The sequence below is a fragment of the Gadus chalcogrammus genome, chromosome 16 (genome assembly GCF_026213295.1).
Source record: "Gadus chalcogrammus isolate NIFS_2021 chromosome 16, NIFS_Gcha_1.0, whole genome shotgun sequence".
NCBI classification, from domain to species: Eukaryota; Metazoa; Chordata; class Actinopteri; order Gadiformes; family Gadidae; genus Gadus; species Gadus chalcogrammus.
In genome coordinates, this window is record NC_079427.1 from 6,601,661 (window position 1) to 6,615,287 (window position 13,627).

Sequence of the window (13,627 nt, forward strand, 5' to 3'; positions counted from 1 at the left end):
CCAACAGGTGTGAGGCAGATAAGTAATCACATCCATCAAACATCTGGGTTGCACTCCCACTTGTGATTTTACTAGTGGACAGATTGATAAATGGCTTGAAATGGAATCTTCCTCAAACAGGCCCCTTTAAGGCTACACTAAAGGAGTTGCTAAAAATGTATCTTCTTATTGTTTAATTTATGCATATTCTTTGTCCCTGTCACAGAGCCTAGGGGGGGTACCATAACGTATTGTTTGTAAATATTCTTTCCCTTTCAATAGCCAGAAAAGACAAATGAAGTCGACTGGCTAAACAGCCAGTCCCTGTTGAATACAAATCGGACGAATTCACCTCTGGTAGGCCGTGATGGACGGCCGGCCTCGGAGACTAACCGGGCTCAGGTCTGACGGGGGTATCACAGCGCTGTCATGGCCCTGTACACGTCCATAGCTGATCTACGATCCACCTGCCCCGCTGCACAGCCCAGCACATCGCGTTGGGGTGAGCTCCCTCTGCCTCCCCCATCCATCAGCTGCGGTTGCGCTTGGCTTTGTTTGTTGTGTTCTTGTTGAGCGCAAAGGGCATCACTCAGCATCACTCAGCATCAGTTAGCCGCCGCAGCCGCCCCCCAGTTCGTCTTGTCCTTTTAAGGTACGTTACATCACACCGCAGACGCTAATACGGCACTTAACAATCTGAGGTTTTTGTAATAGGATGGCCACCGTACCTGCCACGGAGCGCAATAGATCACATTTTGAGGGCCAGACTTCATTGTTTGATTGGTAGTCGACGAGAGACCTCTCTCCCCTTTCCCTCCTTTCTCTCCGTTCTCAATGTGCTCCACCCTGGACCAGCAGCCACATGACAGCCGACCGTGTGTCAGATGTACCCAACAGTGCACCCATCTGTTCCCCCCCCCCCCCGAGCGCCGAGTCAAGAGCTTGGCCTCGGCCAGTGCAGGCCACTACTACACCCAGCCCCCATCCGCCCCTCCAGCACGGAGCTCGGACCCCAGCCGCCTGTATAATGAGTCGAGTGGGCTCCAACCCGTCCCCTCGGGGGCCAACGGATCCCTCCTCCTTCTCCCTTCGCGAATCTGCAATCGCTAACACCTGACGGGGGTTCATCAAATGTCCGGTGATGGTCCACATGAGATGAGATTAGGGTGTAATTGTGCGTGTGAGTGCATGGTTGCATTGGAAAACAGGTGATTGGGAATTGTGTTCACCACCAGGGGCGGTGAGTGACAGAACTAGGACGGCTCGCCCTATCGCAGCAAACTGTGGAGCGCAGCACTCTCTCACAGCCAGAGTGGGTGGGGGAGAGAGAGAGAGAGAGAGAGAGAGAGAGCGAGAGAGGGAGCGAGAGAGGGAGCGAGAGAGGGAGCGAGAGAGAGAGAGAGAGAGAGAGAGAGAGAGAGAGAGAGAGAGAGAGAGAGAGAGGGAGAGGGAGCGAGAGAGAGAGAGAGAGAGAGGGAGAGGGAGAGGGAGCGAGAGAGAGAGAGCGAGAGAGTGTGAGAGACAGAGACAGAGACAGAGACAGAGACAGAGACAGACAGAAGCCAGCTGTTATTGACCGGACCGGGCGAGATAGGGAGGAGATAAGAGAGAATGCATTAATGGGTTGTTCAAAACACAAGGAGGGAAAGCAGCAGAAGCAGAGGTAGGAATAAAGAAGATATTGATATTTACAAGTTGTGATGACTCATAACGCAAGATGATGGAACCTAATCTGCAATATGGAAAGACATGACTCAGGAGGACATGAATTGTTTATCAAGCCTGCACTATCGACTGATGATAGATTAAAAGATATGTTTATGATATAATAAATATTTCGTTAATCACATAGTACGATGTATGTATTTGGATTGATTTTAAACAACATCAATCTTTCCTTATATGACATGTCTCAATCAATCCGTATCGATTGTGACCAGCATTCAGTAAAAGCATATTTTAATGATCTAGACAGATATATAGATAATCATTTAGTGTATTTAATTACTAACAATGAAAGGTTCAAACACTTGTCATCTATCAAACTGAGTAACTAATGGTTTGTTCCAATATCTAATGGAAATACATCAGGGTTCAAAAACGAAAAAAGTGAGTGAGAGAAAAAGCTCATAAGTGAAAAAGTATAAATAAAGCAAATAGAAAGAACAAAGAAATTATTTATTTTGAATAAGGCCCACATCAGTGGCCTAGTGTCCATCTTGGTTCTAATCGGTAGATGGTTGTGGGAACTAAATTCAGACCTCAGACCCGGCTAGCAGTTAAAGCTAGCCAGCAAGCTGAATAAGGCCCAACCGTTTTTTTATCATTAGAAATCATTGACCCTTAGCAGATTTAACAATTACAGAGTCATGGAGTGGAATATCTAATTCATTATCGACTGTGTCGTGCTCTTGTTGAAAGTAGTTTGAAACGGGTCGCTTTTAACTCACTTTATTTGTTAAAGTATTTCGGTATGGTAACTATGAAGCAAAAGGGAGGGAATTATATCTAACACTAGTAGAAAGAAATACCGTGAGCAACTTCGAGCCCCAGGCTTAGGCTCGAGGCTCTCTGTGGGGCGCCAGTGATTCTCTGACCTCCTCTGGCTCCGGGAGCTGCAAATGGACCAAGTGGGCGTGGCCTATGTACAGTGGGCGTGGCCTATGTGACGTCTTAGCTGCGGCTTCTCTGTCTTAAAGATGCTGCCTTCTGTGGCTGGGGTAGATATTACAGCTTGTATGTTTGATCTTGCTCCCTTGTGGCTGTGTGGGGGTAATGCAGCTTGTGTGTTCGATCCTACTTCCTAGTGGCTATGTTGGAGCAGCTTCTGTGCTTAAAATACGTAACAACTGGTGTGTTTTTCCATTTAGAATACGTGGTTTTCAGATAGGCCACGCAGCTGAACTGAAATGATACACCAGTCATGGCAAAAAAGTGGCGATTCAATAACAGCTCGTAAGTTAAGCTTAATGGACTTCCACCACCTTTTGGTTAAAAAACATACTCGTTATTTTGTATCATTATTTTTGACTTGTTTATTTTGAGACATTTCCAAAAGTACCTTGATATAAGCTTTATAATTCAAATCTATTATTATTCCTACTTCATTGATGTGCAGTTTTGGGGCTGGGGCATTACAATTTTTGGTCTTAGGCAAGAGGAAACGCTCTCTTCAAAGGAATGACTTGACAAGATCAGTTTCACTGCATAATTTCCTTACTGCCAACATAGACAGGAAAAGTGGAATTAGTCCAACGGGGTTGGAAAACTCAATAGGTTTTGGAATACAAGACCCAATTAGTCAAACGGTATACCCCGAAAAGATAATCCCGACCCAATTTACTGCTGTTCATCAAAGGTTATATGATGTGAACCACTAGACAGCATAAAAACTGGAGTTGGTGAAGCAGCAACACATGCTGCTCAGAAGGTAACATACAAACCCATACTCAGAAAGCTTGAATCTCACCAACTGTTTCTTCACAGCTGTTTAACAATTGAGTCATTTCAAAACTGCTTTAATCCAAAGTGACTGACGGTGAAATTAAATACATGTCAGGTAGGGGTTGAGGCATCTGACTCAAGGATGCCTATAGGTAGGTTGTGGGCATTAAGGGTTCAAACCCTTTCAGCTGGGAGTAGTACATCATAACCACTAGACTACCCTAGCCCCACTGCATGCGTTCCGTGTGTCCAGTGCGGTTCTGGACCAGGACTAACGGACGTCCTGTGGGCAGGGGAACTCCTCCCTCTGTCCCTCACGCCCGTGTCCCAGCTGCCTACGGGGCTGTTGGGAGTGTTTGTGTAAAAAAAATCTATAAAGAGGGAACTGACGAAAACGAAGAGTTAATATCTACGCTGCTGGCAGAACAAACACAGGGCTCAGCCAAAGAGCTGCGACCTCTGGCAGGCCGGAGGTTTGGAGGTCTCTCCGTTGAACAGGGAACGACTCAATTAACAGACATGAGGTTTGGAAGCAGGACAACGTATACTCCCAGCCTAGTCTCCGCCGGGCTGGAGTACCGGATACCCCACGTGGTTGGTTAATGAGAGGCTGGGGACTGCGGAAGGGACTGCGGAAGGGTCCGCAGTCGAAAAGTCTGGCTTCCTTTGAGCACGATGCGCCTTCACTCCTAACTGCTGTTGTTGTCGCACTTCTTTTAAAGTAGCTTTGGATAAGAGCACGGTAAGAGCTTGCTGAATTATTAAATAGGGAATTAGGAGCTAATGATGCACATTTGGCTCGCCCTCCTTCACTTGCACTTGGTCTTCTGTTGTGGACATACTGACCTTGAGATGGGACGCTACACAAACAAAGAGGATGCCAAGGCAATTACCTGGACAACAGTAAGGAACTGATTAAAGTCATTGGTGGGAAACAATGACATTGCAATACTTAAGATTTGGAGGTATATTCTTCAGAATATTTGTAATAGGATTAAGATTAAGATTAATGAAACTATTTGTTCTGTGTGACAAAAATTTAGACCGTAATATGATTAAATTGACCACATCATTATCTGAAACGTTCATTCAAATGACGGCTTAGTCTATACATCACGTGAACAGAACGCCACACGTTTCCAACTTTTTAGTGTAGAAAGAGTACACAATGCTGAACATGGAAAATCTTTAATTGTGCTTAAGGTTTAGCTCCATGAACATTGTGAATCAAAATAAAGATTTTTGCACCTGTACTGCAATACATTGTGGACACTTCCTCCTTAATATGGCTTAAAGTCCCATTTTACAATTCAAGACTCACTGATTCTCCCTAGTGGTCAAAAATATATTTACCAGAAATCTCACAATTTTTGCCCATCACTTTAGTTCAAACTGCTTTTAAACGCCTTAATGGTTTCCTTCTGGGTAAACAGATATGACCAACAGCAAATTGTCTGTCTTATGAAAACAATTATGTACGTGATTCGCTTTGTCAGTTCTCCTTTGTCAATCTCCATGAATATGATTATATTTTCTGCCTCACTAAAATTGTTTATCTTTAAAGCAAACACTAAAATAAGTCTCTGCTAGTACCTGCTCTTTTGCACTCATTTAGAAGGTATTAGCATGGCAAAATAACGACCCCATTTCGGTGCGGGTACAGCAACGCTGTGCAGCTGCAGCCTTGACATTTTGGTCGTCAGGGCTCACACGCAGCAACGAAAGTGAAAGGTCAGTAATCAAACGCATGGGGTGAGTGAACGTGTGCTCGCATTTGAAAGTTTGGTTTGAGTGAGACCTTGTATGCCCTGTGTGTGTGTCTGTGTGTGTGTGTGTGTGTGTGTGTGTGTGTGTGTGTGTGTGTGTGTGTGTGTGTGTGTGTGTGTGGGTTTATATTTAAGGGTGTATGTGTGTGTAAGTATGTGTGTCTGTGCGTGTGCATGTTTGTATGTGACAGTAAGTATGCTTTTGTGCATGTATGTGCGTCTGTGCATGTGTTTGTGCGCATTTGTGTGTTCTTGCGTGCATGCGTGTGAGAGGGTAGGTGTGGTTGTCTTTTCGTGTGTGTGTGTGTGTGTGTGTCTGTGTGCGTGCTTGCTTGCTTGCGTGCGTGTGCGTGAGTAAGTGTGTGCGCGTGTGCATGTGCGTGTGTGCATGCGTATAAGTTCTGTATATCTGTGCTAGGGCTGGGCCCCACAGGAAGACAGGGCAACGGTGAGGTGTGTTGGGACAGTAGGGCACTGCGACAGTTCTCCCGTGGAGGAAGTGACAGTAACTAAAGCTCATCCAATATTTAGAGGATGCCCAGCCTCTTTTAGGGAGTCAGAGGTCGTTAAGGAGAAGCTGCAGAGCTTCCACCACACACACACACACACACACACACACACACACACACACACACACACACACACACACACACACACACACACACACATAACCTTCCCTTGTAAGTGGCAGTAAACATATATTCACTTCATCCGTCTTCTGTGGCATATGCATTGCAGCTCTCCAGCAGGTTCGAACTAAACATCACAGAGTTTACGCATACACACACTCAAACTCCAGGAGACACCCGCCATTGTAAACCACACATACACACACACACAAACAGACGATACTCCAATATTAATGCCTCTATAAAACGATAGACAAGCTGGTAACAATCACAGAGGAAGTATTCACCGTTGCAGGTTGTTTTCAGATAAGAACAAATCCCAAAGACACCACAGAGGGACCAAACACAGACTGCTGTTGCATAAAACATGATGTATTCATGAGTTTAAATCTGAAGTAACAAGTCGTCTGTTTATTAAAAGAATGAAAAAGGGAAGGCTGAGGTTACAGTGTGTATTGTCTCAGGACATCGCTCACTGGTTTCCTGTTTGGTTTTCTGTCTCAGCCAAACATTATCATTACTGGTTTTATTAACCCTCCCCAGCAACACAGTTTAAGGGACTGCCGCAGCGACAATTTTTTCCCCTTCAACGATCATATGGGTGTCGAACCAATGAAAGCATGTTGTCAATCTCAACAATAATGGGGCTGACACAACCGTAGAAGTAAATAAAGGAGTTAAATAAAACATGCATCTGAAAAGTTGAGCTACATTTTCTGTAGCACCGGAGCAAAAACAGTAAGGTAAGGTTTGTAAGCGTAATCTTCCGCTCTAAAATCTGTACAAGGAGAATTCAGTCGGTAGTGGAGAACATAAAGAAACCAAAAAACGACTCAAAGGCACATAAAGTTGTATCGGTTGTGAAAGGGCCTGGCAGGCAAGGTTTGTCATTTATATTTGTACAGCCCCGTCATCGGCCTCAGACAGGGGGAATAGCACAAGACATTCAAACCGGCTATTTCCCAAAGCCCCTAGACTCCACCCCCGGATCAAAGCCCATCATCTAAAGAACCGCGTTCACCTTGAGCTGATGTGTCATTTTCAGAAGCTATAATAAGGATGAACAGTTTCCCACGAGATGCTCAGTCTGTCACTGACAGACCGCGGTGGAAGTGACAAGGTCACAGAAGACATCAGAGACTCTGTCGGGACCGGCTAGAACGCATTATGCTCACGACCATGGAGTTAGCGGGATGTCAAGGGGCACTGCACAAAGCAAACAGAAGACCACGCAATGCGCCTCCGTGACACATGGCGCTTTTACGATGCACTCGGGGCGATTATCGCAATGGTCATTATTATTCAGACCACCGCACACATGCCAGCCCTTCAAGACAGGGCTCCATACCATGTCATGAACAGCTCGTGGCCCCGGGAGCACAGGTTCCAGAGCCGGGCTTTGGAGGTCTGCTTTCGCTTCTCGCCTCCGGCGGTTTGAGTTTTTTTGCGTTTGTTCTCGTCGCTCTCGAGTCACACGCTCCTCGCGACTCGATCGGCGTGGGCGCCCGCCGTGCCGTCTTCTCGCCCGCTCTGGTCTGGTCCCCGTCACCCCATCTGCCACCACCAGCACCAGCACCACCACCGCCACCACAATGACATCGCCAGGTTTTTTATTTTTTTTCTCCTCAAACGCCACTCTGGTGTCAGCGTGAGTGAGTGCTAAGGAGGCAGGCCGCCACGATGGCGGCCTCGTCGAGGGCGTTCACATGGAAACGCTAAACATAGAAGGCCACTCTGATGCCACGGCCGCTGCCGCTCTCTTCCAAGCCAACGCCGCTGCCGCAGTTCCTTCCTTCAGAACAGATCTACCCACTACAATTATTGTCAATCATGAATAATGAATGAGATGTTTCGCTGACTGGACGGGAACAGAGGAGGTATCGCCTTGCTATGGCAGAGTGAAATGTTGCTTAGGGAAGATGATAAAACGCTAGTGTTGCCAGCTGGAAATTCACAACGCCCACTTCACGGGGGACAGGTTCTTCTAAATGCATGTGGATATAATGGGGGTTCAGCGTTTGAATCCCTTCATATTTGATTTGGTTTATTCCATTCTATTTTATGTGTATATTTGTTTGTGTGTGTGCGTGCGTGTGTATGTGTGCATGCATATGTTTCGATATAGCAACACTTCATGGCCTTGCCGTATTTTTATGTTGGAAATTATTTATTTAATACAAATTCTTAATATTTGACAATGATCGTACTATTTTAGAGCAGAACAATTGTGTTGTGTCAAGTATTTTAAAACACGAACCCAGTACAACTTCGGGCCCTTCATGACGTCCACCATGACCCTCCTCTCTCTCCCCTAGACCGACCACTCATCACTGCTGGACTCAAGCATCTCCTCCTCCTCCTTGTGGTAAGAGAGGGTTTTGATATATATTATGACATATATTTGTCATGACAACCATGTTTAATTTGTTCAAATATAGCAGCTTGGAATTTAAACTGAATTGAGAGCCTGAGAAAGAGACAGGGACAGAGACAGGGATAATGAGAGGAGAGGGCGAGAGAGAAAGAGAGAGATACACAAACAGAGAGAGAGAGTCATTGTACAAATTAGAGGACTAACTGGAGGGGAAATGTAATGGTAAAGTGTTTTTATGAGCCAGCTGAAAGTCCCCGACAGTCCGTTCTCTGTGGTTAAAATATGATCCGTCTACAGCCGATTTATCAACCCTAATTTATATTCCCATGCGCGTGTTTGTGTACTTGTGACTTCTGCTTTTCCAAGGCCCTCCATGGAGAAGGATGGGGTGCATTTAGTATTCCGGCCCACGTTGCCTCCAGCTGAGCGGAGAGGAGGCCATATGAAAGCCATTCACTATTCACTAGCCTCCATTAGCCGCCGCATGGTGGAACGAGACCAGCATCTGCACGTTGAGGCTGTGAACAGGGATGTATGGCGGGTGATGCGGCCAGATTAACAGAGATCAATGGGTGGGCTGGAGGCGGGAATCATTATAGCCCATCCCCTCACCTGTCCCCCGGTGCCCGCTACTTGGTGTTGTGTCACTCCCCCCCCCCCCCCCCCCCCCGCCGACCCCCCAACCCCTCCCGCGCGCGCTGAGCACTCACTCACAGGCCATAAAGGCCCACTGTCATGACAACCAAGCATCTGTGTCTGCGTCTCTGGCCGGTCGCCGTGCCATGTGTATGTGTGCACGTAACGTGAATGTGTGTTTGAGTATCTGAGTGAGTGGGTGAGAGTGTGTGTAGGTGTGGATGTGTATTTGTGTAATGTTTAGGTGTGGAGGAAAAGTACATTCATATTCAGTGTAATGTTAATGATTTCCTCGACAAGCACACACACACACACACACACACGGGGACACAGTGATCATGCACAGTCATGCACATACATGTAAACAGAAATATCATGCGTTAAGCCTTATAATCATAGCCGAAAACACATCTGGGTTTTTTCGTGTTGTGAAATCTCAGACTCCTCCTCTTCCTGTTCCTGTTCCTCCTCTCCTCCATAAAAGGAAGCCAGGCGGATTAGCAGGGATCCCATTGGGTGTCACAGCATATGGTACCGGACAGCAAATGTGTGATGTGAAGTTGAAAATAGGTAGGCAGGGTGACCCAGGCCAAACACAGCGTATCTCAGGCCTTTCAGGTAGGTCTTCCAATATCTGAAGTCTTTGGAAGACTTCAGATATGGAAGCCACTTACAGAACCAAGCCACTTACAGAACCAATCAGCACTCTCTGTGGGCTGTCCGTCAGTGTGGGCAGCCAAAAGGAACACACAGACCGGCCTGTTGGTGCACTGGCACAGAGGTGTGATACAGATGTGAAATAATATGAGAAAGAAATAACCCTCAGGATTACCGGCCATAATGTCATCATATGTGCAGAGCTGGTCGTATTGTACCGATCCCAATTCCCCATCCTATCTCCCATTCCACGTCATTACTTTTGGAGTGTTCTTTAGGTAACACATAACAAGGAAAGGAGAAGCATAGAATTTACTATTTTTGAACATTTCGGCTCGCTGGAGATAACTGGGGTTTGCTTCTCTGACGCTGCCGTTTCTTTGTTCTACTGGAAAGGTTTTACAGCTGTATGGTGCTTGTTATGTTATGAACAGCCACTTTCCCTCCTATCTACCTCCAGTGCCTCAATGATTTGACATGATTTCCAGGGAACAGCATACCAGGGAAAAAACATTCATGGGTGCACACAGAACAAATGCAAAAACAGGCCATTGTTACAAACTGACAGCATATCCAAAAATACAATTTAAATACATGATGTAACATCAGCCATTTACATCATGCATATATTATAAATGTGGTTGTATACTGGTCTAGCCTAAGAACCAACGTGCATCATTAGTCATTAAGCCACTACCAAAACATTTAAAATGTATTTACCAAAATTGGAGTATTCAAAAATGAATTCATGTTTGGTTAAACTCAATGAAATAGTAAGCCATTGAAACATGAATTAACATTAAAAGATTAGTTCATTCATGGGCTTATTTCAAAAGAATAAAGTTTAGCATGTGTTCTGCGACCGCCACCTGTGGATAACCACTTTATTATAATAGAGAAATCCTACATCAAATGGGTATTTAGAAGCATAACTCAGTATGGATATGAATATTGATATAGACAATGATAGAAAAGCAACCAAAGTCCCTTTAAAAAAGAAAAAATGAAGGGACAGGGACACCCCTGTATTTGTTTGTCTTCTCTGTGCAGTAATCCACAGAGCATTTAGCAAAGCTCACGCTCAAGGCTATCTCCCTGGCCGCCCAGACTGCCCTGGACAGGGGGCCTCCGTGAAAGATTGGCCAGCCTTCGAGGTCATCGTACCCAGCATCTCAGAGCTGCCGGGGCCCCGGGAAACCTCATTCCTCAATATTGAGATTCGATCTCCAAAAACAGAGTGTGGCTATCCTTTGGAATAAATTGCCGTTTCCTCTTCTCCTGCTTGCCAGCCGGGCAATCGGGTATTAATCTCTCTACGACGCACCGCCCGGAAGCAGGGGCCCACAATATGAAGGAAAAAACAAGAAACACTGATGAAAAGAATCCCTCTTTTCCCCGGTTCAGGGAGAACGGTTTATCAGTGTTGGGACGGCACGACCGGGAAGATTGTGTGGAGTCACAGATAGCAGAGGGACTGTTAATCTGCTGACAGGCTTTTGGAGAACAGTCTCTTATTACGAACAATGTTTTATTTTGGAGGGATTGAACAGCTATAAAAAAGGAATATACTACTGGTAAGAAAACGCCTTTATTCGCTTGGCAGCCCTTTTTTCCACACAAACTGCAACCCCTAGGATTTGCATGCCAATCAGGTCGTTTTACTCTTAAAGGGACACTTCACCGCCGGAGATATCAAGGTTATATGAAGTAAATAATTATATTTATTATCAATGTGCAAACGTTTTTGAAATCGGTTCAACCTAGCCTGAGAAAAGGCAAGAAGTGGTCTCTCTGGCTCAAGGTAAGAAATCCTCCAACTACCACAGTGCATTGCGCTCGCTGCACCGCCCGCCTGTTTCCGTTTGAAGGGGGAAGGACCCATTATACTAGCGCAAGTGGTAGCGCGAGCAAACTTTGAAAAAACATATCCCCTTGAAACGTTGACTAGTTAAGACTTCTGCTCTCGTTTTTTCAAACTCATCATTTATAATACTGTACAGCATAAAAACATTTGCTAATTACAGTAGCTCTGGCATCGCTGAAGTTGGCTGCAGCCCAGGGACTCTGTGTTAGTGTCTATAGGCTATAGACTCTGGCGCGCACTGCCACTGGCTCCTCATCCTCAGCAACAGGCACGGGTGGTTCAGCTGCGCCCGCAGCAGCCTCCTCCTCTATTTGTGTCAATTCTTCCTAGCTGTATTCTGGCTCGTACAAAAATAGCCCTGAATGTCCGAATCCAACACTAGATTCTCAAAATCTACTTTTTCTGCTTCACATTGCAAATTTGCTTCTGCCATTGTCGGAGGCTTGTGTCTGTCTTGTTCTCTAGCTAAGCGGTGAAGAAACATGGCGGACATTGTGTTAACATCTCGTACGCGAACTCCCGACCCCATCATTCCTTATTGGTGGGCTCACAAATTTGCGGAACCAATGGTTTGTAGTCCTCGGCCCTTCTAGCAGGCAAGCAGATTTCTACTGACATGACGTCAAACGTGTTATTTGACGTCAAGTCAGGAGTAATGTAAGGACAGCTGGGCCAAGGGAAGACTGGGTTAAACTGAGGGGAAGAAAAAAATGTTTTTTTTATATTACAATAGCGATTTTATAATGATAGAAAGCCGGTTCTGTATCTGTGAAGCATCCCTTTAACTATCCCTTACTTCAGTCATAGTACATTCGGAAGCACAACAGGTCAATAGAAGGATAACATCGTCTCCAATCAGCACAGAACAGCCTTGGTCACACCTCCTTTTCCAATCCATCTTCCAAGAAGTAAATCACGGCATTCCGTATTAAAAGAACAACCACTCGGAACATTGAGCAAGTGATTGTGATTGGATACCCCCTGGCCAATCACCCACTTGGAAGGTGGAGAGCTGGATTTGGATGCACAAATGCATCCCAGGTTAAGGTGCATTTCATCACTAGTTGTGAAGTTAATCTTGTTTTATTTAGGCCATACAGCGCTTGATTGCACACCCTGTGATCTTGCATAAGATGTGGTAAAAGCACTTGAATTGAAATGTGTCACCTATTGCAACACAAAGCTGCTCATTGAGTGTGTATTGCAATTCCTGTGGTAAGGGGAAGAAAAGGACTTCAATAATATGTGAAAGTAGAGAATATTAACGATAGCATGCGATGAGGATTAAACAACCCTGAAGAGAAAGCCTGATGGTATATCTTCTTGTATGGATACCCATACCCAACAAAAATCTGATATGCTTTTGAAAGAACCTACAATATATAACACGTAGGACTGAAATATGTAAAAACAAGATAATAGATGAAAAATATTGTGCACGGCCTGCAATGCAATTTATGGGAAATGAAACAAACCCCTACTAACACATATTGGAAACTTGATCCGTGAAACCGGTTGGTGCCGAAAGGTCACAAACCTTTTTAATTCCATCTTCAGAGTAAACCATATGCAAAAGACAACAGCCGCTGCAGAATAAAAGTACAGCCTGTTGTGCCAAACCATCATCCAACAGCTGTCAAGGGACTGTGCCTCTTCACACCTACATTAAGATAAGATTCTTATAAGAACCCAGTGTACTATTAATGTGTTAATGCAAATACGACATACTTCAGGTAATACCTCTGCTATGGCAATGTAAATAAACATTATTTTTGTTATCATGCAGTCTCACCATCTGTCACTTACCTTCAGACTAGATGCACCTACCTTTCATATCTGAGGTTTGACAAGTACTTGCTGCAATGCCAAATAATTATCGACCAACTATGCAACATTAAAGCTAAGCAGAAAAATGTTGACATTTGTATAAAGTGTACAACTTCTTGTCTCTTACTAACAATCCATCTTCTCAACAGTGGATCATGGACCTATAAAGAAAGCAGTGGAGACGTGAAGCCATGTTGTCATCGTCGTATTGATGGGACTTCTGGGAAATGTGGTTTTTATGGGTCACTTCCTCACAACTATGAGTATTAACTGTTAACTTTTCTTAAAATAAATTTATTTTGTTTTAAATAAAACTGAATCAAAAAATGAATTCGTATTTTATTTTCATTCAAAATACAGAATTTAGAGATAAAACAGATGCGGAACCTTTGGTTCACGTCTCAGGTTGACTGCGGCACTACTTTGACAACGCACTTGTATTGAGTCAGTC

At 44.8% G+C, this 13,627-nt stretch overlaps 1 protein-coding gene across 1 annotated transcript in view; it reads right to left on the reverse strand.

Annotated features, from left to right (window-relative positions):
• Positions 1-12,972, reverse strand: part of tyw1 (tRNA-yW synthesizing protein 1 homolog (S. cerevisiae)) — a 52,505-nt gene extending 39,533 nt beyond the window's left edge. Inside the window, 5 exon segments of the mRNA XM_056610362.1 lie at positions 332-383; positions 8,537-8,614; positions 9,413-9,469; positions 9,508-9,598; positions 12,883-12,972. Of these exon segments, the coding sequence (XP_056466337.1) occupies positions 332-383; positions 8,537-8,614; positions 9,413-9,469; positions 9,508-9,598; positions 12,883-12,972 (368 nt within the window).
• Between the last annotated feature and the right edge of the window lie 655 nt (positions 12,973-13,627).